Genomic DNA, 25,113 nt, shown 5'->3' on the forward strand with positions numbered 1-25,113 from the left:
TTATCGTAAATTGTATGTTCAGTTTTAAGCTCTTGGGTCTATTCAGATCCCAGAGCATAATAAATGGCAGATGTAAAAAAAAAAAAAAAAAAGCAAAAAACTAATATTCCTAATATTCACCTCCCCACTCACCTCTCTGGCCTCCCCACTGCTCGCCAACCACGTTCCTCATGGCTTCTCAGTCACATACTGTTGAAACCAGTAGTTTCCAGCCACTATATAAAGACATTTGCATGTTTTTCTCAATATCTGACATGAAATCAGAATAAACCTTTCCTGTTTTAGGTTAATTACGATTACCATAATCTCTATATATAAAAATCAATGTGTGTGTGTGTGTGTGTATCACCAGCCAATCACAAAGCATCTTTCATTTCACCAGAGCTGTTCAAAAGAAGCTAAGCTGTGATTGGTTGTTATGACCAACAGTTTTCCTTGCAACCAATCACTAAGCATCTCTCATTTCACCAGAGCTGGTTAAAAGTAGCTGAGCTGTGATTGGTTGCTATACGCACTTGACAACACCTCAGCAGACATTGACATAGTAACATAGTTATTAAGGTTGAAGGGAGACTTTAAGTCCATCTAGTTCAACCCATATCCTATCCTAACCTGCCCTAACATGTTGATCCAGAGGAAGGCAAAAAAAAAAACCCATGTGGCAAACAGTAAGCTTCACATTGGGGAAAAAAATTCCTTCCCGACTCCACCTACGGCAATCAGACTAGCTCCCTGGATCAACGCAATATTAAGGAAACTAGTGTATATACCCTGTAATATTATACTTTTCAAGAAAGGCATCCAGTCCCTTCTTAAATTTTAGTAGGGAATCACTCATTACAACATCATATGGCAGAGAGTTCCATAGTCTCACTGCTCTTACAGTAAAGAATCCGCGTCTGTGAGTATGCTTAAACCTTCTTTCCTCCAGACGTAGAGGATGCCCCCTTGTCCCCGTCACAGGTCTAAGAGTAAAAAGATCATTAGAAAGGTCTTTGTATTGTCCCCGCATATACTTATACATTGTAATAAGATCACCCCTAAGCCTTCAATTCTCCAAACTAAATAACCCCAAGTGTAATAACCTGTCTTGCTATTGCAGACCCCCCAGTTCCCTAATAACCTTGGTCGCTCTTCTCTGCACCCGCTCCAGTTCAGCTATGTCTTTCTTATACACCGGAGACCAGAACTGTACGCAGTATTCTAAGTGTGGTCGCACTAGTGACTTATATATAGAGGTAAAATTATGTTCTCCTCATGAGCATCTATGCCTCTTTTAATGCATCCCATTATTTTATTTGCCTTTGCAGCAGCTGCCTGACACTGGCCACTAAATGTGAGTTTGTCGTCCACCCATACACTCAGGTCCTTTTCAGTGACAGTTTTGCTCAGTGTTTTACAATTAAGCACATAAATATACATCTTATTCGTTCTACCCAAGTGCATGACCTTACATTTATCCCCATTAAAGCTCATTTGCCATTTATCAGCCCAAGCTTCTAGTCTACATAAATCCTCCAGTAATATAAAATTGTCCTCCTCTGTATTGATTACCCTGCAGAGTTTAGTGTCATCTGCAAATATTGAAATTCTACTCTCTATGCCCCCTACAAGGTAATTAATAAATATGTTAAAAAGAAGCGGGCCCAAAACTGATCCCTATGGTACCCCACTGCTAACCGTGACCCAGTCCGAGTGTGCTCCATTAATAACCACCCTTTGTTTCCTATCCCTGAGCCAGCTCTTAACCCACCTACACATATTTTCCCCTATCCCCATTGTTATCATTTTATGTATCAACCTTTTGTGTGGCACCGTATCAAAAGCTTTTGAAAAGTCCATGTACACCACGTCCACTGCATTCCCTTGGTCCAGTCCGGAACGTACCTCTTCATAAAAGCTTATCAGATTAGTCTGACAGGAACGGTCCCTTGTAAACCCATGTTGATATTGGGTCATGAGGTTATTCTTCTCCAGATACTCCAGTATAGTATCTCTTAGAAAACCCTCCAGGATTTTACCCACAGTTGAGGTTAAACTTACTGGCCTATAATTTCCAAGTTCAGTTTTTGTCCCCTTTTTGAATATTGGCACCACATTTGCTATACGCCAGTCCTGTGGTACAGACCCTGTTATTATGGAATCCTTAAAGATTAAAAATAATGGTCTATCTATGACTGTGCTTAATTCCTGCAGTACTCAGGCCCGGGGATTTGTCAATTTAGGTGATTTTTAGATGCCGCCGTACTTCCTGCTGGGTTAAGCAGGTGACATTTAATGGAGAATTTTTGTCCCTGATCATGTTATCCGTCATGGGATTTTCTTGTGTAAATACTGTTGAAAAAAAGTCATTTAGCATATTGGCTTTTTTCTCATCCTCATCCACCATTTCACCCAGACTACTTTTAAGGGGGCCAACACTATCATTTTTTAGTTTCTTACTATTTATGTAGTTAAAGAATATTTTGGGATTATTTTTACTTTCTCTGGCAATGAGTCTCTCTGTCTCAATCTTTGCCGTCTTGATTTGCTTTTTACAGAATTTATTTAATCTTCTGTATTTATTTAATGCCTCATCACTACCTACTTGCTTTAATTCTCTAAATGCTTTATTTTTATCTCTTATTGCTCCCCTTACAGCTCTATTTAGCCATAGTGGTTTCCTCCTATTTCTAGCATGTTTATTCCCATACGGTATATATTGTGCACAGGTCCTATTCAGGATGCTAATAAACGTCTCCCATTTTGTGTATTTTTATGTCTCAGGATATCGTCCCAGTTAATTGCACCAAGATCATCTCTCATCCGTTGGAAATTTGCTTTCCTGAAGTTTAGTGTCCTTGTAACCCCTCTACTACACATCTTATTAACCCCTTCCTGACATCCGACGTACTATCCCGTCCATGGGACCCGGGCCCCTATGCCCATGGACGGGATAGTACGTCTACCGCGATCAGCGGCGCCCACGTGGTGAGCGCCGCTGATCGACCGCCCCAGACACGTTAACCCCTTGCACACCGTGATCAAACATGATCGCGGTGTACCGGGGGTTAAAGGGAAGCATCGGCAGGGAGGGGGCTCCCTCCGTGCTTCCCTGAGCCCCCCACGGCAGCGCAATGTGCAGCGCTGCTGCCGGGGGCTCCTTTCCTGCAGACCCCCGAATCCAAGATGGCGACGGGGGCCTTCGGGGGCCTGCAGGAAGCTGGATTCCTCAGTGCCTGCAAAGCGCAGGCATGAGGAAGCCTTGTGCACTGCCTGTGACAGATCGCTGATCTGTCTCTGTGATCTGTCACAGAACAGTGATGTCCCACCTGGGACTATTTAATAAAGTAAAAAAAAATAAAAATAAAGTGTTAAAATAATTTTAAAAAAAATAAGAAAAAAAAAAACAAAGAAAAAAAAAAACCCAAAATAAATTACAAAAAAAAAAAAAATATTCCCCCAAATAAATCCATTTTTTGAAAATTAAAAAAAAAAATAATAAAAGTACACATAATAGGTATCGCCGCGTCCGTAACGACCCGCCCTATAAAACTGTCCCATTAGTTAACCCCTTTAGCGAACCCCTTAAAAAATAAAAAACGAAGCAAAAAATAATGATTTATTATCATACCGCCAAACAAAAAGTGTAATAACGCGCGATCAAAAAGACGCATATAAATATCCATGGTACCGCTGAAAACGTCATCTTGTCCCGCAAAAAATGAGCCGCCACACAGCATCATCAGCGAAAAAATAAAAAGTTATAGCTCGCAGAATAAAGCGATGCAAAAATAATTATTTTTTATATAAAATAGTTTTGATTGCATAAAACCGACAAAACATAAAAAAACGACCTAAATGAGGTATCGCTGTAACCGTACTGACCCAAAGAATAAAACCGCTTTATCAATTTTACCGCATGCGGAATGGTGTAAACGCACCCCCCCCAAAAGAAATTCACGAAACGCTGGTTTTTGTTCATTCTGCGTCCCAAAAATCGGAATAAAAAGCGATCAAAAAATGTCACGTGCCCGAAAATGGTACCAGTAAAAACGTCAACTCGTCCTGCAAAAAATAAGACCTCACATGACTCAGTGGATCAAAATACGGAAAAATTATAGCTCTCAATATGTGGTGATGCAAAAACTATTTCTACAATAAAAAGCGTCTTTTAGCGTGTGACAGCCGCCAAACATAAAAACCGCCATAAATAGTAAATCAAACCCCCCGTTATCACCCCCTTAGTTAGGGAAAAATAATAAAATAAAAAAAATGTATTTATTTCCATTTTTCCATTACGGTTAGGGTTAGGGCTAGGGTTAGGGTTAGGGCTGAGATTAGGGTTAGGGGTGTGTTGGGGTTCGGGTTGGAGTTAGAATTGGGGGTTTCCACTGTTTGGGCACATCAGGGGCTCTCCAAATGCAACATGGCGTCTGATTTCAATTCCAGCCAATTCTGAGTTGAAAGAGTCAAAATGGTGCTCCTTCCCTTCCAAGCTTTGACATGCGCCCAAACAGTGTTTTACCCCCACATATAGGGTATCAGCCTACTCAGGACAAATTGCAAAACAATTTTTGGGGTCCAATTTCTCCTGTTACCCTTAGGAAAATAAAAAATTGGGGGCAAAAATATCATTTTTGTGGAAAAAAATGATTTTTTTATTTTCACGTCCGAGCGTTATAAAATTCTGTGAAGCACTTGTGGGTTCAAAGTGCTCACCACACATCTAGATAAGTTTCGTGGGGGGACTAGTGTCCAAAATGGGGTCACTTGTGGGGAGTTTCAATAGTTTAGGTACATCAGGGGCTCTCCAAACGCACATGACACCCGCAGACCATTCCATCAAAGTCTGCATTCCAAAACATCACTACTTCCCTTCCGAGCCCCGACGTGTGTCCATACAGTAGTTTTCTCCCACATATGGGGCGTCAGCGTACTCAGGACAAATTGGACAACAACTTTTGGGGTTCAATTTCTCCTGTTACCCTTGGGAAAATAAAAAAATTGGGGATTAATTGATCATGTTTGTGGAAAAAATACGATTTTTTTATTTTCATGCCCGGGCATTATAAACTTCTGTGAAGCCCTTGGGGGTTCAAAGTGCTCACCTCACATCTAGATAAGTTCCTTAGGGGGTCTAGTTTTCAAAATGGGGTCATTTGTGGGGAGTTTCAATAGTTTAGGTACATTAGGGGCTCTCCAAAGGCAACATGACACCCGCAGACCATTCCATCAAAGTCTGCATTCCAAAACATCACTACTTCCCTTCCGAGCCCCGACGTGTGCCCATACAGTAGTTTTCTCCCACATATGGGGTATCAACATACTCAGGACAAATTGGACAACAACTTTTGGGGTCCAATTTCTCCTTTTACCCTTGGGAAAATAAAAAGATGGTGACTAAAAGATCATGTTTGTGGAAAAAATACGAATTTTTTATTTTCACGCCCGGGCGTTATAAACTTCTGTGAAGCACTGGGGGGTTCAAAGTTCTCACCACACATCTAGATAAGTTCCTTAGGGGGTCTAGTTTCCAAAATGGTGTCATTTGTGGGGGGTTTCCACTGTTTTGGTACATCAGGGGTTTTCCAATCGCGACATGATGTCCGATCTCAATTCCAGCCAAAAACGTCAAATGGCGCTGCTTCCCTTCCGAGCTCTGCCATGCGCCCAAATAGTGGTTTACCCCCACATGTGGGGTATCAGCGTACTCAGGACAAATTGCACAACAACTTTTAGGCTCCTGTTACCCTTGGGAAAATAAAAATTGGGGTGAAAAGATCATTTTTGTGGAAAAAATATGATTTTTTAATTGTACTGCTGTACGTTATAAACTTCTGTAAAGCCCTTGTGGGTTCAAAGCTCTCACCACATATCTAGATAAGTTCCTTGGGGGGTCTAGTTTCCAAAATGGGGTCACTTGTAGGGGGTTTCCACTGTTTAGGTACATCAGGGACTCTCCAAACGTGACATGGTGTCCGATCTGAATTCCAGACAATTTTGCATTGAAAAAGTCAAACGGCGCTCCTTCCATTCTGAGCTCTGCCATGCCCCGAAACAGTCGTTCCCCCCCACATATCAGGTATCAGTGTACTCAGGACAAATTGCACAATAACTTTTGCAGTCCAATTTCTCCTGTTACCCTTGGTAAAATAAAAAAAATTGAACCTGAAGTACTTTTTTTGTGAAAAAAAGTAAGATGTTAATTTTTTTTTTAAATATTCAAAAAAATTCCTGTGACGCACCTAAAGGGTTAATAAACTTCTTGAATGTGGTTTTGAGCACCTTAAGGGGTGCAGTTTTTAGAATGGTGTCACTTTTGGGTATTTTTTATAATATAGACCCGTCAAAGTGGCTTCAAATGTGATGTGGTCCGTAAAAATAAAATGGTGTTGTAAAAATGAGAAATCGCTGGTCAACTTTTAACCCTTATAACTTCCTAACAAAAAAAAATTTTGGTTCCAAAATTGTGCTGATATAAAGTAAACATGTGGGAAATGTTAGTTATCAAGTTTTTTGGGTGCCATATCTCTGTGATTTAAGGGCATAAAAATTCAAAGTTGGAAAATTGCGAAATTTTCAAAATTTTTGCCAAATTTCTGTTTTTCTCACAAATAAACGCAAGTTATTTGAATGAAATTTTACCACTAACATGAAGTACAATATGTCACGAGAAAACAATGTCAGAATCACTGGGATCCATGGAAGCGTTCCAGAGTTATGACCTCATAAAGGTACAGTGGTCAGAATTGTAAAAATTGTCCCGGTCATGAACGTGCAAACCACCCTTGGGGGTGAAGGGGTTAAAGGATACATGATGGGAGAAATCTAGCATCCCCAGGAACATAAGCTCCAGCCATCGTCTGTCCCCCAGAAAGGAGCACAGAGCACATGACAGAAATGAATCCCCCCTCCCGTGTGGTATCATTAAGTGACACACATGAATGTAGGAAAGTGCACATATTAAATGTCATGTGGATTTAATATTTTCTCTCAGTTTTATGCATTATTGATGTGTTACTGTGCTCTGATGCTGTGAGTTTTTTTAAAGTGCTACTTTCCCCATAATTCACCTGAATATACCCATATAACGCGTAATGCTTTTCCCATAACAACCCATTAAATATGATACAATACTGCATACAGATGCTGGACATCCATGAGCAACTCAGCCGGACAAATTACAAGTTGACGGTGCATGAAAATGTGTATGAAGGTTTCTTTACTGTACTAATGTATAAGGTTTGTGCCTGTCCATTGGTGAAAAGCATGACTGTGATATTTATGGTGGCAGATAAGTGAGAAAATTAGCCTGATCAGTAGAAAACCTGGGATCTTAGTGAACCATGTTTCTGTGCAGTTTCACTATTCTACTTTTACTGGCTTTGACGGGATGATGTGGGATATTAGGGGTAGTAGACCGGTAGCTCTGGCTGACAGGATGATGTGGGATATTATAATGAATGTGGCTATGCGAAGTGGGCGTGACTATACACTCAGCTTTATATATAGATATAATCATAATTTGTTACAACTAACCGTAGTTAGTTACTATGCCTGGGCAGCGCTGGGCTCTTCAGCTAGTCTCTATATATAAATCTGAGTGTGTGTGTGTGTGTGTGTGTGTGTGTGTGTGTGTATCACCAACCAATCACGAAGAAGCAGAGTGGGACACCAACCAATCATGAAGCAGCAGAGTGGGACGCGGTTGGAGAGCAGGGCTAAGGACGGATATAGCAGTTGTGAGGAAGACAGTCTTCAGGACAGGGGCCGAATAGTGCCGGCACCCTCCCAGCCCTGTCCCGGCTCAGTCGGTGCTCCCCGTTGCCAACTGCGCTATCCCCCCTCTCCCCTGCAGCTTCCCGGCCTAAGTTTAGTCCCTGGCTACTACTGTGGCCAACTACAGTGCTAGGCCATGCTCCCGCAGGCTGCCCAATCACACGCGCTGCAGCTCTGCTCTAGCTCCGCCCACTCCGGCAAGCTCCGCCCGAACAATCTGCGCACCTCTCTCTCCTGGTCACTGCGTGTGGTGCATGGAGAGCGGGGCTGTGGAACAAGGAAGACAGCGGGGCTGTAGAGGGAGAGAACGGGAGAGCAGGGCTGTGAAGGAAGAGAACGGGGCTGTGGACGGAGAGAGCAGGAAAGCAGGGCTGTGAAGGAAGAGACCGGGGCTGTAGAGGGAGAGAGCGGGAGAGCAGGGCTGTGAAGGAAGAGAACGGGGCTGTGGACGGAGAGAGCAGGAAAGCAGGGCTGTGAAGTAAGAGACCGGGGCTGTGGACGGAGAAAGAGGGAGAGCAGGGCTGTGAAGGAAGAGACCGGGGCTGTGGACAGGGAGAGCAGGGCTGTGAATGAAGAGATTGGGGCTGTGGCCGGGGAGAGCAGGGCTGTGAAGGAAGAGAACGGGGTTGTGGATGGAGAGCAGGGCTGTGAATAAAGAACTGGGCTGTGGACGGGGAGAGCAGGGCTGTTAAGGAAGAGAACGGGGCTGTGGAGGGAGAGAGCGGGAGAGCAGGGCTGTGGACGAAGACAGCGGGGCTGTGGAGGGACACCGAGACATGGATGTAGAGCGCGGCTGCGGAGGGATAGAACGGGACGGCGGGTGGAGAGCAGGGATGTTAAGGAAGACAGCAGGACTTCGCCGGGCTCTTCAGCTAGTTATTAATAATTTGCCAAATGCCAGAATAATGAAAGAATGTTTTAAGTCATTTTTATTACTTACTGCCAAGTCAAAAGTTTACAAACATTTCATTAGTATTTGGTACCACTGCGCTTAAACTGAATGACTTGGGTCCAGCGTTTGGGATATCCTTCCATAAGCTTCTCGCAATAGTAGGTCGGAATTTGGGCCTATTCCACCTGACAAAACTGGTGTAACTGATCCAGGTTTGTAGGCCGCCTTGCTCGCACCGGCCTTTTCAGCTTTACCCATAAATTTTCAATAGGATTGAGATCAGGGCTTTGTGATGGCCACTCCAAAGCATTGACTTTGTTAACAAAGTCCACTTTGTTACCAATTTGGCATTGTGCTTCAGGTCATTGTCCATTTGGAAGTTCCATTTTTGCCCAGCTTTCTCTTCCTGGCTGATGTCTTGAGATATTGCTTCAGTATTGCCACATAATCTTTTTTTCTCATGATGCCATCTATTTTGTGAAGTACAACAGTCCCTCCTGCAGCAAAACAACCCCACAACATGACGCTGCCTCCCCTGTGTTTCACAGTTGGGATGGTGTTTAGGTTTCCAAGCTTCTTCCTTTTTCCTCCAAATATAACAATGGACATTATGCTCAAAAAGTTCAGTTTTTGTTTCATCAGATCACAGGACATGTCTTAAAAAATTCAGGACTTTGTTCCAGTGTGCATTTACAAACAATAATCTGACTTTATGTTTCTTTTGGAGTAATGGCTTCTTCCTGGCAGAGTGGCCTTTCAGCCCATGTTGATACAGGACTCATTTTACTGTGGATATTGACACAATCTTACCAGCTTCTGCCATCATCTTCACAAGGTCTTTTGCCTTTGTCCTTGGGTTGATATGCACATGTCGGACCAAAGCACGGTCTCCTTCCTGAGCGGTATGATGGCTGGACATTCCCATGTTGTTTGTAGTTGTGTATAATTGTTTCTTCAGATGAATGAGGCACCTTCAGGTATCTTGAAATTTTACCCAAGGATGAGCCAGACTTGTGTAAGTCCACAATTTTCTTCCTGATATCTTGGCTGATTTCTTGAGACTTTCCCTTGATGCTAAACAAAGAAGCAATGTGTTTCAGGTGTGCATTAAAATACATCCATAGATGTGTCTCTAATTAACTCAGTTGTTTCCAAAAAACCTATCAGAAGCTTCCAAGCACATGACATCATCATATGGGCAGTCCAGAATTGTTTAAAGACATAGTAATCTTAGTGTATGTAAACTTTTGACTTTGCAGTAAGTAATAAAAATGCAATGTTATTCTCTCTCTCTCATTATTCTGGCATTTGTCAAATATTAATACTTATGGTAATTCTAACTGACCTAAAATGGGAAAGGTTTATGCTGATTTCATGCCGGATATTGAGAAAAACATGCATATGTGTCTTTTTATATAGTGTATGGAAACTTCTGGTTTCAACTGTAGCTCATTTGCCTGTTCTTCACTACAGGCCAGTAGTACTTCCAGCCAAGACCACGCTTCAGGGGTCACTGCTGCACGTCATTTGCCGGACCTTTACGGCTCACTAAAATACCAGCCTGGCATTTTTTTCCACGATCCTCGTGAATTGCATCAGGAAATTTGACTCATTTCTCCACAGATTGAGCCTCTCATATCTGTATCTTTAAGAGCTGAATGCCTCTGCGTTTCCAATCACTGAGGCTGGTTTCACATTTGCGTTTTTTTGCGCTGGAAAAAAACGCATACGTGCGCATGAGTTTTTCCCCTATATTTAACATGGGTGCGCATACCTGCGCGCTGGTAAGCGCACGTATGCGATTTTCATGCGCTGCGTTTTTTTGGGGTGTGCGTTTGTATTTTCCAGACGCAGCATGTTGCATTTTTTGGCCCTGCAAAAAAGCGCATGCGCACGTATGCGCACGTTTTGCGCTAAAAATGGCCATTATAGCCTATGGATGCGCATACGTGCGCACTGGCATGCTCATGTATGCGTTTTTTTGCACATGCGTTTTTTTTTGTTAACCATGGAATTTAGGGGTTTGGGTTAGAGTTAGGGTTAGTTAAGGGGGTTTAGGGTTAGGGTTAGGGTCAGGGTCAGGGTTAGGGTTGGGGTTAGGGTCAGGGTTAGGGTTAAGTATGGTTTGGTTAAGGGTTAGGGTCAGGGTTAGGGTCAGGGTTAGGGTTAAGTATGGTTTGGTTAAGGGTTAGGGTTAAGTATGGTTTGGTTAAGGGTCAGGGTCAGGGTTAGGGTTAGGGTTAGGGTCAGGGTCAGGGTTAGGGTTAGGGTCAGGGTCAGTTAGGGTTTAGGGTTTGGGTTAGGGTTAAGTATGGTTTGGTTAAGGGTTAGGGTCAGGGTCAGGGTTAGGGTTAGGGTTAGTTAGGGTTTAGGGTTTGGGTTAGGGTTAAGTATGGTTTGGTTAAGGGTTAGGGTCAGGGTTAGGGTTAGGGTCAGGGTTAGGGTTAGTAAAGTCATGGTTTGGGTTAGTGTGAGGGGCCACCTAATGTTGGAAAAAAACGCAAACGCGGTAAAAACGCACTAAAAACGCATACAAACGCATAAAAATGCTGCGTTTTTTTCATGCATGCTCATAAAAATGCTTGAAAAAAAACGCAGCAGTTGTATGCGTTTTTTCGCGGGAAAAACGCGCTGCAAAAAAAAGCAAGTGTGAAACTAGCCTGAGTGTGTAAATGCATTGATAAATGATCAATAAATATTGCAATACATAGGAACCAAACGTTAGCACTAAATGCAATATGTGGGAGGAGGGGTAGATATTTTTCTGCATTTGATCAATGATAAATACCACCTTAGTGAGGGTTTTTCAACAAAATACATTTAGGACTTATCCACATGAAAGGTGACATATAGTCGATGGTGGTCCACTTAAAATAATAAAAGATGAAGTCCTACTCAATTTACTGATTCCTTATTAAGTCCCCTATAATAAAGTTGATACAACATAGCTAATTATCTCTAAAGAGTCATCTGGATGGAGCTTTTCAGAGTCCCAAACATTTCCTTGCTTATTTTGGATACAGCATTTTAAAGGCGCTCCAAAGCATGTGCAATGCACAAATGAAGACAACTCCAGTACACCTAGCTCTACTCTACCCTTAAAGGGAATCAGTCAGCAGGATTTTCTATGTAATCTGAGAGCAGCATGATGTAGGGGCTGAGATCCTGATTCCAGGGATATGTCACTTACTAGGTTTTGTTTTGCTGGGTCATTAAAATCAGTGTTTTATCAGTAAGAGATTATCACTGCAGAACTAGGTGTCTCATGCCTCATGGTCTAACCACACCACCATCACTGATAAGCAGCATTCAGCCTATGTACAGTGTACACAGAAAGCTGCTAATCAGTGATATGGGCAGAGGTATATGGAGCTCAGTATTCAGAGCTCTGCTACAGGAAAGATGTACTGTATATCTCTGTACCGTGTTAGCCAGTAGATAGAAAAATATTCAGGATTGAGAGTCCTCAGTGGTTGATACCTTTTAATGGCTAACTGAAAAGATGGTAACACATTGCAAGCTTTCGAGACTACTCAGGTCTCTTCATCAGGCTAGACTAATACAAAATCTGAAGTCACATATTTATGCACAATACAGCCTAGAAAAAATGCAATAGATAAGACAAGTGACGTGAAGCAGAACTATCAATATGGGAGAGGGAGAAACATAAATATAAACATTGGACCAGTTCATAGATAAGGAGTCTGGATGTTTTATGGTCCTCTGATTGGGGTCTAGTTCTGTGTTGCCCCGCAAGGTTTTAAAAGGAAATTCCTTAATTGATGTAAAAAGACATAAATCCATGCGACACATTCATTCCAGCACTGAGAGTGTCAAAGTTCGTCATAAATTTGTACTCCCAAACTCGTCTCTCTCTCTGAGAATTGAAGTTACCTTTCAATACCAGTAATTTCATATCCACGTTGCTGTGATCAGGGATACAGAAATGTTTTGCCACAGGTAGATCCATTCTTTTTTCTCTTATTGTGTGACGATGAGCATTCATCCTTGTTCTAAGCTTTTGCCCTGTCTCCCCCACATACAGACCCCCAGTTGGACATTTAGTACAAATAATTAAGTACACCACATTAGATGTAATGCAGCTGAAAGTACCTGGGATCTTGTAGTCCTGATGTGAGTTGGGGATCTTTATCTTGTCCGTGGTCATTATAAATGGACAGGTTTTACATTGTTTCTGGTTGCAAGGAAATGTTCCTGCAGCTGTTGGAGAGGACAGGGAGCTTCTGACAATGATGCTTCTTACATTTGGGGGCTGCCTGGAAAAATGGATTTTAATCGGGCATCTTTTTGTAGTAAAGGTTGTAATTTCCGTGCAGCTCCCCTTAGCACCTCCAGATTTGGGTTGTAGGTGACTACTAGAGGCACTCGGTTATTTTCTTCTTTAGCTTTGTAATGTAGCAGGTGATTCCTTGACAATCTGGTGGCTCTTGTAATTTGGTTTTCAATTGTTCTTGGATGGTAACCCTGATTCAAAAAGGTCTTTTTTAGGCGACCAAGGTGTTTGTCTCTGTCCATGGGGTTGGAACATATACGATTCTATCTGATGGCTTGGCTATAGATAATAGAGTTCTTTATGTGTTTTGGATGGAAACTGTCCCATTTAAGGTATGTTGGACGGTCGATTGGCTTCTGATACAGGGATGTCTCTATTTCATTGTTTTTTAGCTTAATGATGGTGTCCAATAGTTCTGCTTCACGTCACTTGTCTTATCTATTGCATTTTTTCTAGGCTGTATTGTGCATAAATATGTGACTTCAGATTTTGTATTAGTCTAGCCTGATGAAGAGACCTGCGTAGTCTCGAAAGCTTGCAATGTGTTACCATCTTTTCAGTTAGCCATTAAAAGGTATTAACCACTGAGGACTCTCAGTCCTGAATATTTTTCAGAGCTCTGCTAGATCTTCAGCAGAGAAAAGAGTGATTATATCAAAATGACAGCATGCAGACCAGTAAGTGACACATCACTGGAATCAGGGTCTCAGCCCCTACATCATGCTGCTCTTAGGTTACATAGCAAATACCTAGATTTTAGTAGGTTACTGCATACTGTGTTATCATTGGGTTCAATGTAAAATAATATTTAGTAAACTCCGTCGAGTAGCAAATGCAAGCCACAAGTAAGCTGTTTTTTAAAGGGGTTGTCTATTTATGCACTTTTTGAAGACAGCTTAGAATGTTAAAAAAATGATAAAACACGTCATACTCATTTTACTGATCCCCTTTACCTCTTGTTCCGACTTTCCCTGGTCCCCGTCGGTCTCTGTACTTTTAGCTCTAGCTATGAGATCTCAGCATAGACATTCCACATTGGCAGCCAATCACTGGCTGCAGTAGATCACGGCTGTCATTGCTGTCTACACTGAAGCAGGAATTTTAGAGATTGGCAGGGGACAGGACAGCAGTGGACAGGAACACCTGGGGATTGGTAGAGTACGACTTCTTTTATTGTTTTATGTCATTCTAAGGTGTTTAAAAAAAATGCACTTACATAAAAAACAATAGAGCATCGATATCTATTTAGCAATATTAGGCTATGTGCACACGCTGCAGATTCACCTGCAGGTTTTTCTGCGCGGATCCGCAGGTAAAACCGCAGGTAAAGTGACCTGTGGTTAGCCTGCGTTTTTTTTGCCCAGCGGTTTCACACCTCTACTATGTTAAAGGTGTGAAACCGCTGCGGAATCCGCCCAAACAATTGACATGCTGCGGTTTGTAAACCGCAGCAAAACCGCGCGGAAAAAAACGCAGCGTGAGCACAGCAGTTTTGAAATGCCATTGGATAACATGGTACTGTACCATGTCTGCGGAACTGCTGCGTTTCCGCAGGGCCAAAACCGCTGCAAAAACGCAGCAGAATCCGCAACGTGTGCACATAGCCTTAAGAAATGTATTCAGCACATAATTTTGAGCTTATTATATTTAAGAGTTAAAAAATAAATATTTTTCTAAAATTGCACAGTTACTTTAACCCCTTCCCCTTTTTTGCGGTTCCATTTTTATCTCTCCTTCCAAGAGACATAACTTTTTTGTTTTACTTTTCTGTTAATACAGCCGCATTGGGGCTTATTTTTGTGGAACAAGCTATAATTTTGAATGGTACCATTCATTTTGCCATGCAATGTACTAGAAAGTGAGGGGAAAAAAAATCCATGTGCAATAATATTGCAAAAAAAAAAAGGCAAAATACAAGTCAGGTGATGATCCGAGGTCATAATACTAGGCAGATGGTGGATCAGAGCAATGGGGCAAAAGGGCTAGGCAAATGGATGGTCAGAATGAGGTACAAGATCAGGCAGCAATAGAGCAACAAACAGAGCACAGAAAAATGAGGGGAAAAAAATCCAGGTGCCATAAAATTAAAAAAAAAAAAAATATGCCAGTCCACATTTGTTTTTTGGGTTTTGCTCTATTATTCATTACTTAGAAAAAATGACTTGTGATCATGGTTCTACAGGTCAGTACAAATGCAGCAATACTAAACTTGTATAATTGTTTTGTTTGTTTTTAAATGATAAAAATAGTTTTGCAAATTCATAAAAAAAAAACCTCGTGATTTTCTGAGACCTGCAACATTTTTATTTTTTAATTCTCGATAGCCCAGTGTAGGAACTTGATTTTTGTGAAGTGAGATGACATTTGTATGGATATCATTTTGGGGTAGACAATATGATATTAATAGACAAAAATAAGTGATACATCGCTGGAATCAGAGTCTCTGTCCCTACATCAAGCTTATGTCGGATTACAGAACAAAAACCTGCTAACATATTCATTTTAACATTTGGTTACTGTTTTAGGAAGCGCTGTAATATGTGGATTTTCTAAATACTTTTCTCATTAAACTGGAACTCGACTCCATCAGGAGTGATTTTTCTTATTTTGAATGACCAGGAAACATCTTTATCTTTAGCCTTCTAATTCTTAGGCCAAATTGTGCTATTTAGGTAGTGAGAATCTCTGCTTTACCACCCACCTTACTTCTCTTTGTTAATTAAAATGTCTTTATGATAAAACCAGGACAGTATGATTTATTTCACCCCCACGCAATAGAAGCGGGAGCCATTATCACCACCGTCCTCTATATCGACACTCTGAAAAAGGTGTCGGGTCAAAGGGGTTCTTCAATTTAATGAGGTCAATATAATTGTTTGAACATCCTTTCACAATGACTAATGTGCGGATCATAAATGATACATGTCCAACTTCATTCTAAGAGATAATTACTATATTCTACCATATAAAGATGCAGACTGCTGCTAAGCCCCTTAAGTATCCTAATCATTCAAGGTCACTAATGCGCATAAATATATTTTATCTTATTACAGCCTTTAAATAGTCAAATAGCTAAGCTGATTTTATACTAGAAAGATCAAACTTCCCAGGAATAAAAGTTCAAGACAAATCACTTTCAAATGTGGCTGAATATTTGGGTATGGTAGATTATTTGTAAGTGATTTTTTCTGACAGCTTTTCTTTGAATACCAAGGTGTTTAGGAAATCAGGTGGTGATGCTAGTCACTACTCATGAATAATCTGTGAGGCAGGATAATCAAATGTTCCGGGGTCAAATACCAACAAAGCACATAGTAAACAAAAAGGAAAAGACAATTGCGAAGTCAGGTGACGGTTCAAGGTCAGAATACCAGGAAGATAGCAGATCAGGGCAAAGGGGCTAGGCAAATGGATGGTCAGAATGAGGTCCAAGGTCAGGCATCAATAGATCAACAAACAGAGCACAGGAATACAAGGCAAACCAACAAGAAAATGCTACTTCTGGCAGAGATTTGGGATCAACAGCTTAGCAAATTAGCTGGGTAATCATTTAGAACAGGGAACACCTGAAGAATGCTCAGCATCTCCCAATCTCAGACTGGATTGCTGAGCTGTCTATCAAAATGCCAACAGCTCAGCAAACTTCTGCACTAGACTGGACAACTGAGCTGTCACTCACTGCGTCCAAGACACACTGAGAGGAAGACTAGTGACCAAAGTCTTCACTATCATATCTTTTGGCGCACGTGGTAAATAATGGGACACCCTATAATAAGTCTGTATCTACATGGGGATACTGCATCACTGCTTTATTTCCTATGCAATGATGGATGTTCTTTAAAAAATATTGTAAAAACATTAAATATTACTTCAATCTCTGCCATAGAAAAGAACCACAAAATGTGTCATTTGTGTGAATAAGCCCCAAAAAATTGTTTTGTGTCCTCTTACCAAACGGAACTAACCAGGGAAAATATAGTTTGGTTCCTATGCGCCAGAACGAGGAGATTCTGCCACAAAGGGTAAAAGGATTGTTAGGATAGTTTATTCCCGCTGTGCCCTTGAGTATTGGGTTTGTTTATCTTTTTTAATCCATTATGTAGATCAGCTAGAATAAAATAAAGGCCAAAAACTGGCAATTTTTGGCTGGGTGACAGGCACCCTTTAAGGGGATTAAGATAACTTAAAGGGAATCTGTCAGTAGGATCATCCCTCATAAGGCTGGCTTCACATTTGCATATGGAGGATCTGCAGCCGTCTGCAGACTTCCTCCGTGAAGCTCCGCCCACAGCCGCATCTCCTCCGGTCAGCTCCGCCTATGTCCCCATACTTCTGCATGTGGCCTGCGTACCCTAAGTTTAGCAATGGGTACGCAGGTCGTGTCGCTGTATGCAGATGCCTCCACATGCATTGTTTTGATGGTGCGGTGACCCGCGTCAAACGCATCATGTTGGAATTTTATGCGGGTGCCGCATAAAATAGATATTAGACCTACCGGTAATGATGTTTCCAGGAGTCCATCCTGACAGCACCATGGAGGACGTCCCCCTCCTCCTTACAGGGACAGGAAAAGCACACGAGAGGTTAAAAGGTCATGTCCCACCCCCTCTCGCTCAGTGATTTAACAAGTACCACAACGTGGATAATGCAAGTTACACTTTTATGAAACAATCATATTACAGCATATGACAAGAAATAATCATAAGATAACATAAATAGGGAGGGAACTACCCGTGCGGTCAGGATGGACTCCTGGAAACATCATTACCGGTAGGTCTAATACCTATTTTCCAGGACATCCACCTGACAGCACCATGGGGAGTACCAAAGCACCTCCTCGGGGTGGGATTACCGCCTGGAGAACTTTTCTTCCAAATGCGGTCTGTTGACCAGATAACACATCAAGCTTACAGTGCTTACAGAATGTATTAAGATTGGCCCAGGTTGCTGCTCTACAGATTTGATCGACCGAGGCCCCCTCCCGCTCGGCCCATGAGGCTGATACTGCCCTCGTAGAGAGGGCCTTTATGGAATTTGGCGGACTGGCGCCTTCGGCTTGGTAGGCGTCAGAGATTACTGAGGTAATCCATCGTGCAATGGACGCCTTAGAGGCTTTTTTCCCCTTATTTTTACCCCCAAAAGGATGAACAGATTTGGGTCAATGTGCCAACTATTGGTGGCCTTAAGATAGTCTAGGACTGCGCGCCTCACATCCAGTGAGTGAAGACACTGTTCCTTTTTATTACGGGGATTATTGCAGAAAGATGGTAACACTATCTCCTGGTTTCTATTTTTAGAAGAGGCTACCTTTGGGATAAATGCCGGGTCCAATCTTAAGATTATACTGTCGTCTCTTATCTGGAGATATGGGTCCTTAGTGGACAGGGCGTGGATCTCCCCTATTCTTTTGGCCGTAGTAATGGCTACTAGGAAGGCCGTCTTACGAGTAAGAGAAGAGATGGTTATTTTCTCGCTGGGGGCGTAGGGGTCTGTACAGAGAAACCTGAGTACCAAGCCCAGGTCCCAAGGCTGCCTAATCGTGGGGCACAGGCGCTGTGTGTCTCTTATGAATCTTATTACCCAGGGATGGGAAGCTAACTAGTAATCAAAGAAGAAGGCACTCAAGGCCGAGATCTGGACTTTTAGAGTGCTGGGCTTAAGGCCTTTATTAAACCCTGACTGCAAAAATTTAGTATGCTAGGGAGGTCAGGGGTGCCTGCCACGAGATCGGACCTACCACCCTCCAGACAGAATCTTTTCCATATCTTTCGATAGATTGCGGATGTCACCGGTTTCCTACTGGCCTGTAGGGTTGATATGACCTGATCCGACAACTCCTTTGCCTTCAGGATGTCCCTCTCAGGATCCAAGCCGATAGGTGGAGTCTTGCTGGGTTCAGGTAGTGGATCGGGCCCTGGTGAATGATGTCCTTCCACAGGGGTAGTTCGACTGGATTTCCTACTGCCATGGCTCCTAGCAGGGAAAACCAGCTCCTCCTCGGCCAGTATGGAACGATCAGCATCACACTTGCATGGTCCTCACGTATCTTCCTGAGCACTGCCGGTATGAGAGCCAGTGGTGGGAACGCATAAGAGAGGGGTTCTCCCCAAGTCTGGCTCAGGGCATCTACGGCCTCCAGATGATCCGCCGGATTCAAGGAGTAGAATCTGGGGACCTTTGAGTTCTTTCGGCTTGCGAATAGATCTATACTGGGGGTCCCCCAACGCTGACAGAGATGGTTGAAGATTTCCCCGTTCAGTTCCCACTCCGTCGGGTGGGTCTGTTGTCTGCTCAAGTTGTCTGCTACTTCGTTCTGGGAACCTTCTAAGTGTACTGCGGTCACTGATCTGACTGTTCGTTCTGCCCAAGCGAATATTCTTCCTGCCAGGGCCTGCAGTGGTTGATGTCTGGGCCCTCCCTGGTGCTTCAGGAATGCCACTGCCATTACATTGTCGGATAATATGCGAACATGACGATTCTTTAGTACCACCTGGTTCCGCCGCAGCGCTTCCCAGACCGCGTAGAGCTCTCTGAAATTGGAGGATCTGGTCCTGATGTCTACTGGCCATCTTCCTGGAAGATCTTCCCTCCTATGTGGGCTCCCCATCCCCACGTACTGGCGTCTGTGGTGACTACCACGTATGGAGAGGTTGTCCATAGTACGCCCACCTGAAGGTTTCTGGGCTGTGTCCACCACCCTAAGGACTCCTTCACCCGTTCTGACAGCCATAGGGGTTTGTCGAGCGACGTCTGCCTTCTGTCCCACTTTGCAAGGATCTCCCTCTGTAATGATCTTGAGTGGAACTGCGCCCACTGGACACATGGGATGCAGGCCGTCATGAGGCCCAAAATTTCCATTGCCTCTCTTATGGAGCCTTGCCGCTCCAACAGGTCTCCGACCCTGGCCTGAATAGATCTCTGCTTCCTCTCGGGTAGCCAAGATATTCTGCTGGCTGAGTCTAGAAGGACTCCGAGGAATACTTTCTTTGTCTCTGGCCTGAGGTCCGACTTCGTCCAATTGATCACCCAGCCAAGGGACTCCATTACGGTCATTGCTCTGTTTCTGTCTCGAATGAGCGCTTCTTCTGATCTTGCCACCAGTAGGAAGTCATCTAGATATGGAATGATCACGATACCTTGATTCCTCAGGTAGGCTACCATCTCCATCACCAGCTTTGTAAAGATTCTGGGAGCTGAAGCTAACCCAAATGGAAGGCACTGGAACTGGAAATGGCAGGTCCGGGCTGGCAAACTGACCGCAAACCTTAGTAGCCTCTGGGATGAGGGATGGATAGGGACCTGATAGTATGCCTTCTTTAGGTCTAGGGTGCACATGACTTGTACCTGACCTAGGCATTTAGTGGCTTCTGGTTTATGATGGTGCGGGCCTCGCCGGATGGTTTTGTGATCGAGAACAGGGAAGAGTAATGCCCTCTTCCTCTTTCCGTCGGGGGGAACTGGTACTATCACTTTTGAGTTGACCATGTCCAGAAGATCCGTCCACATTGCGGAGTCCGCCGGGACAACGGTGGGAGCAATATATCTGTCGGGGGGGAAAGAGAGTAGAGCTCTATACTGTAGCCTCTGCAATGGTTCTGAGGACCCACTGATTTTGGGTGATCCGGGACCAGTTTGCTGCGAAGTGGCGCAGTCTCCCCCCAATACCTATGGCGTCATTGCCTCCTAGATTTAGATGTTGACGCGAGCAGGGAACCCTTGTTCCTCCCACCTTGGCTGTAGGAGCTCCTATAGGAGCCTCTATTGGACCTAGTCTGACCCCAGAAGTCAGTCTGTCTCCTAGAGAAGGAGCCTCTCCGAAAGGACTGGGGCCGCTTGGGTTTTTCCTCTGGGAACCCTTTATTTTTGTCGGACACTAGCTCTAGAATGTTATCTAGGGCTGGACCAAATACCCTCAGGCCCGAGAAGGGGATGGCGCATAGGTTTGCTTTAGAGGCGTTAATCTCCCGACCAGGAATTAAGCCAGACTGTTCCTCGGGCTGCATTAGAGAGGGAGCTGTTTCTGGCTGCAAACCTCACTGACTCCTCGACGTATCCGACAGGAACGCCGTGGCCGGTTTCATAAGGGGAAGTGATGCTAGGATCTCTGATCTAGGGGTCTTGTTGGTTAGGTGCTCCTGCAACTGCCCCATCCACAAAAACATAGACCTGGCCACCGAGGTGGCTGCTATGTTGGCCCTAATAAGAGCTGCCGACGTCTCCCATGTTCTTTTTAGCAAGACGTCCACCTTCCTATACATCGAGTCTCGGAGACTTGACGAGTCCTCAAATGGGATGGCCATCTTCTTGGTAACCCTGGCTACTGGAACATCTATTTTAGGGACTTCGTCCCATGCCCGTGTTTCCTCGGGATCAAAAGCCAGTCTATTCTTAAAGTCTCGGGAGAATATCAACCGACGTTCTGCCTCTTTCCACTCCTCCTGGACCATCGTCTTGATGTGCTCACTTACGGGGAACACGACCTGTCTCCGAGCCACCAGTCCTCCAAACATTAAGTCCTGTCTGGACTGCGGTTTAGGGATTTCCTCCATTTGCATAGTATTTCTGACTGCCTGGACTAACTCGTCCGTGTCCTCCAGTATAAACAGGTACTTCCTGCCCTGATCCTGTCTATCACCCGGGATCTCGCCTTCTTCCTCCTGATCTGAATCACGGAAGTCGGACTCCTCGCTAGGGCTTGCTTCCGAAAGTGGATCTGCTTCCCACCTTGGGCGCTTGCAGCTCGGCACTGGGCTGGGGGACTGATGCCGTGCGAGGCTGGCTCTAGAGGCCATTATCAATGATCTCATCATGGAAAGGAGGGATGGTTGTTCCTCGCCTATGACCTTTGAGGTACAGGGCCCGCATAGGGTCTTGTTATAGGTGTCTGGCAGCTTTGCCCTGCATACAGGGCATCGGACCGACTTGGAGGTGGCTTTAACCGGGTCCTTCACCCCAGAGGGGGATTCTGCTGGGGTTCCCTTCTCCTAATAATACAAGATGGGGCAACGGTCTCAGTCCCGGGCTACGGAAATGGGTATGGGAAGGGTGGTCTGCGCCAGGCGCACTTACCCCTCCACCTGCCAGAGCGTTTCCTTCCATCCTGCGCGATCTGTGCTTCCAGAGCTATGTGGGCCTCTGGGGCACGCTCTGGAATTCAAACCCGGCGTGAGACGTCCCCGGACATGATGCGCGAACTCTCGCGATAGGCCGCCTCCTTCCACTTCCTGCCCGGGCTGCGCCTGCGCCTGTTCTCCTGCCGCCGGTTCCCGCTCGGCCAGCCGCCTGCGGGGAGCTGACCCCCGCCTGCTATGGCGGACTGCTGGAGCCGAAAGGCAGCCTTCCGTTTTCCTGCGCCGACTGTCGGTGCCCGCTCGGCCAGCCGCCTACGGGGAACCAACCTTCACCTGCTATGGTGGTGTATCCTGGAGCCGAGAGCCTCCCACAGGAAGGAATGGCTCCCTCCAGGAGCGTCGTCCTGCTCCTGGCCTTTGGAGCAGAGGGACTCCCCCTCGGGGAGTTTCGGCCCCGGGACCTCTTGACAGGGGAAGGATTGGACTGGCCGCACGATCCCCTGAGCCCCTCCAGTAAGTTCACAGCGGTCTCTTTTGTGTCCCTCCGTGCAGGGACAGGAAAAACACTGAGGGAGAGGGGGTGGGTCATGACCTTTTAACCTCTCATGTGCTTTTCCTGTCCCTGTAAGGAGGAGGGGGACGTCCTCCATGGTGCTGTCAGGTGGACGTCCTGGAAAATTTATTTTTAATATTTTTTTTATGCGGATGCCGAGCTGCCAGTACTATGAGAGAAGTGCTGCTGTAAAGGTTTGTAATAAGACAAAGTTAACTTCTGCTCTACTTTTTTAGCTCTACTGTACTGTTAGCTCTGCTGTGCTGCAATAGCTCTGATATACTGGGTTAGCTCTGATTGGTGTTAGCCTTTTATAAATATATCCTGCTATGGACACTGAGAACTAATTTACTGAATACAACTTCGCCCTTCAGAACTTTATAATCTGTTACTAGTGAAAACTATCAAAAAAAATCAGTGATTATTCTTTAAATAAGTTACTTACTATTACAGCTCCTGATTCCATACATCGCTTAGGAAAATAATGTCTTTTAATGATGAGTTCAATGCAGATACATCTGTTCCTGTGCAGAGAATAAAGCAGCACTTGTGGTTACCTATGTTTATGCTAATATAGTTGTAATTACTAGTCATATCCCTGGTTGGCCATATCGGATGTATATCAGGAAGCTGGAACCATAAAGAATCCTTTCAATGTAAATGACTATGAAAATGATTTTAAAGAAAAAAAAAGTCTTCCTAAATCTGCATTGAAAAGTATTGAAAGTTTCATTTTCTTTTATATAATAACCGCTTTAGAATTTAATCTTTCAATATTCTTTTTTTTATTTTAGATATTTGGTGCTTGAACATGTGTCTGGTGGAGAACTTTTTGACTATCTGGTTAAAAAGGGACGACTAACTCCAAAGGAGGCTCGAAAATTCTTCCGACAAATCATATCCGCGCTTGATTTCTGTCACAGCTACTCCATATGGTGAGTCAGATCTTTTGTTTCTTTCCTGTGGGCAGTGACGTGATAAATGTTTGCTAAAGATAGCCTGAAATGGAAAGGTTACAACATTCAGCTTCTAAATCCTGAAAAAACGAGCTGATAGGTAGAGCGAAAAAAGGCTTTTGTCAGCTTGATGTGAGGGATAGAGGAAAAGATGAATGAAATTAGTAATAAATGATAGACGGGGCTTATATATTATATGCAGAGCCTCATCGAATCAACGGGTTTTGTATTCTTGATTCAGCTACATTGCCCGGGGGGGGGGGGGGGGTTGTGTCACCTAAAATTTTCACAATATTGCCATGACTGCCAGCTCAAAAAATTAGTGTTGATAATCTGTCTTCACGTCTGATGTTTTATATTTAAAGATATGAGACTGATTTGAATTTTAAATCCAGTTGGTTTCTAAATTATCTTTAATACATATGCAATATTTATACATCAAAATTTAGATAGGAAGGCTTTGTATCACCTGCCTGGAGCTTAGTCTAAGGAGGAAAGCTGTTAGCAAAATAAAAATTAAATTACCGTAGTTTGTGCTCCTTTTTAAAATATTTTAACTTTTAATAACATCCAGTTTTTAGATTCAAAATTCAAATCAGATGTGCACTTCTCTCCAAGCTTGGACTGGCCAGCGGGGAAACAGGTGAATCCTCCGGTGGGCCCCCCCCCAACATGATCAGTAGTTTATCTAATACGCATGATTCACTGTGTACAGACAAAAAAAAAAAAAAGCATTTACTCATTCATTGAACAAATTACCTAGTTTAATATTATATACCGGGTGAGTCATAAAGGACGGACGTTTTTAAACTAATCATAAAATCGTTAAATATTTATTAAATATAAATGTATTCACAGATTTGGTTACGTATACTGACAAATATTTGACAAATTCAAGTGTGGAAAACAACATCTGCCATGTGGTGGCCATTATCAGTGATGCATTTCCAAAGGCGTTCTTGGAAGTTGGCATCAACACGTTCCAACACAACTCTGTCGATTTGGGCAACTTCCACTCGAATAGCTTCCTTCAGTTCTTGTAATGATCGAGGCTTAAGCTTGTATACACGTGATTTGAGGTGACCCCATAAGTAATAATCGCACATGGACAGGTCTGGGGACCTAGGAGGCCAATTAATATCGCCAAACCTGGAAATGATGCGACCAGGGAAGAGAGGGCGAAGAACGTTCATTGTTGCTCCGGCTGTGTGGGCCGTTGCCCCATCTTGTTGAAACCACACACTAGAGATGGGGATATGTTGCCGTCGTAACTCAGGAACAAAGAAGTTATTTATCATGGCGATATAACGTTGTGAGTTCACGGTAACAGTATTGCCATTATCGCCTTCGAAAAAGTACGGACCGATCACGCCATATTTGCCCATAGCGCACCACACCGTTACCTTAGGGCTGTGCAGCGGTCGTTCATGTAATTCTTTCGGATTTTCATAGGCCCAATAACGGCAGTTCTGCTGATTAACCATGCCATTGACATGGAAATGAGCTTCATCACTCATGAATAAAATAAGGTTGTCGTTTTGCTCAATAATTGCTTCCATCTCATGTGCGAACTTCAGTCGCGCTGC

General features: G+C 43.7%; 1 protein-coding gene and 1 long non-coding RNA gene across 8 annotated transcripts in view; one reads left to right on the forward strand and one right to left on the reverse strand.

Annotated features, from left to right (window-relative positions):
• LOC141085596 (serine/threonine-protein kinase BRSK2-like) overlaps nucleotides 1-25,113 on the forward strand; it is a 443,438-nt gene that overhangs the window by 301,543 nt on the left and 116,782 nt on the right. For 6 of the 7 annotated variants that reach the window (XM_073571101.1, XM_073571102.1, XM_073571105.1 and 3 more), the window contains exon 4: nucleotides 23,366-23,506. In XM_073571101.1, coding sequence (XP_073427202.1) covers nucleotides 23,366-23,506 — 141 coding nt within the window. Of the gene's footprint in view, nucleotides 1-23,365; nucleotides 23,507-25,113 lie in introns of those variants that run through there. The other variant, XM_073571107.1, reaches the window with a different exon arrangement.
• LOC141085597 (uncharacterized) overlaps nucleotides 1-25,113 on the reverse strand; it is a 46,357-nt gene that overhangs the window by 1,327 nt on the left and 19,917 nt on the right. Inside the window, exon 2 of the long non-coding RNA XR_012231332.1 lies at nucleotides 133-215. This is a non-coding gene — a long non-coding RNA (uncharacterized lncRNA). The remainder of the gene's footprint in view (nucleotides 1-132; nucleotides 216-25,113) is intronic.

This window comes from Dendrobates tinctorius, unplaced genomic scaffold (assembly GCF_039654945.1).
Source record: "Dendrobates tinctorius isolate UK_male_01 unplaced genomic scaffold, ASM3965494v1 ptg000028l, whole genome shotgun sequence".
NCBI classification, from domain to species: domain Eukaryota; kingdom Metazoa; phylum Chordata; class Amphibia; order Anura; family Dendrobatidae; genus Dendrobates; species Dendrobates tinctorius.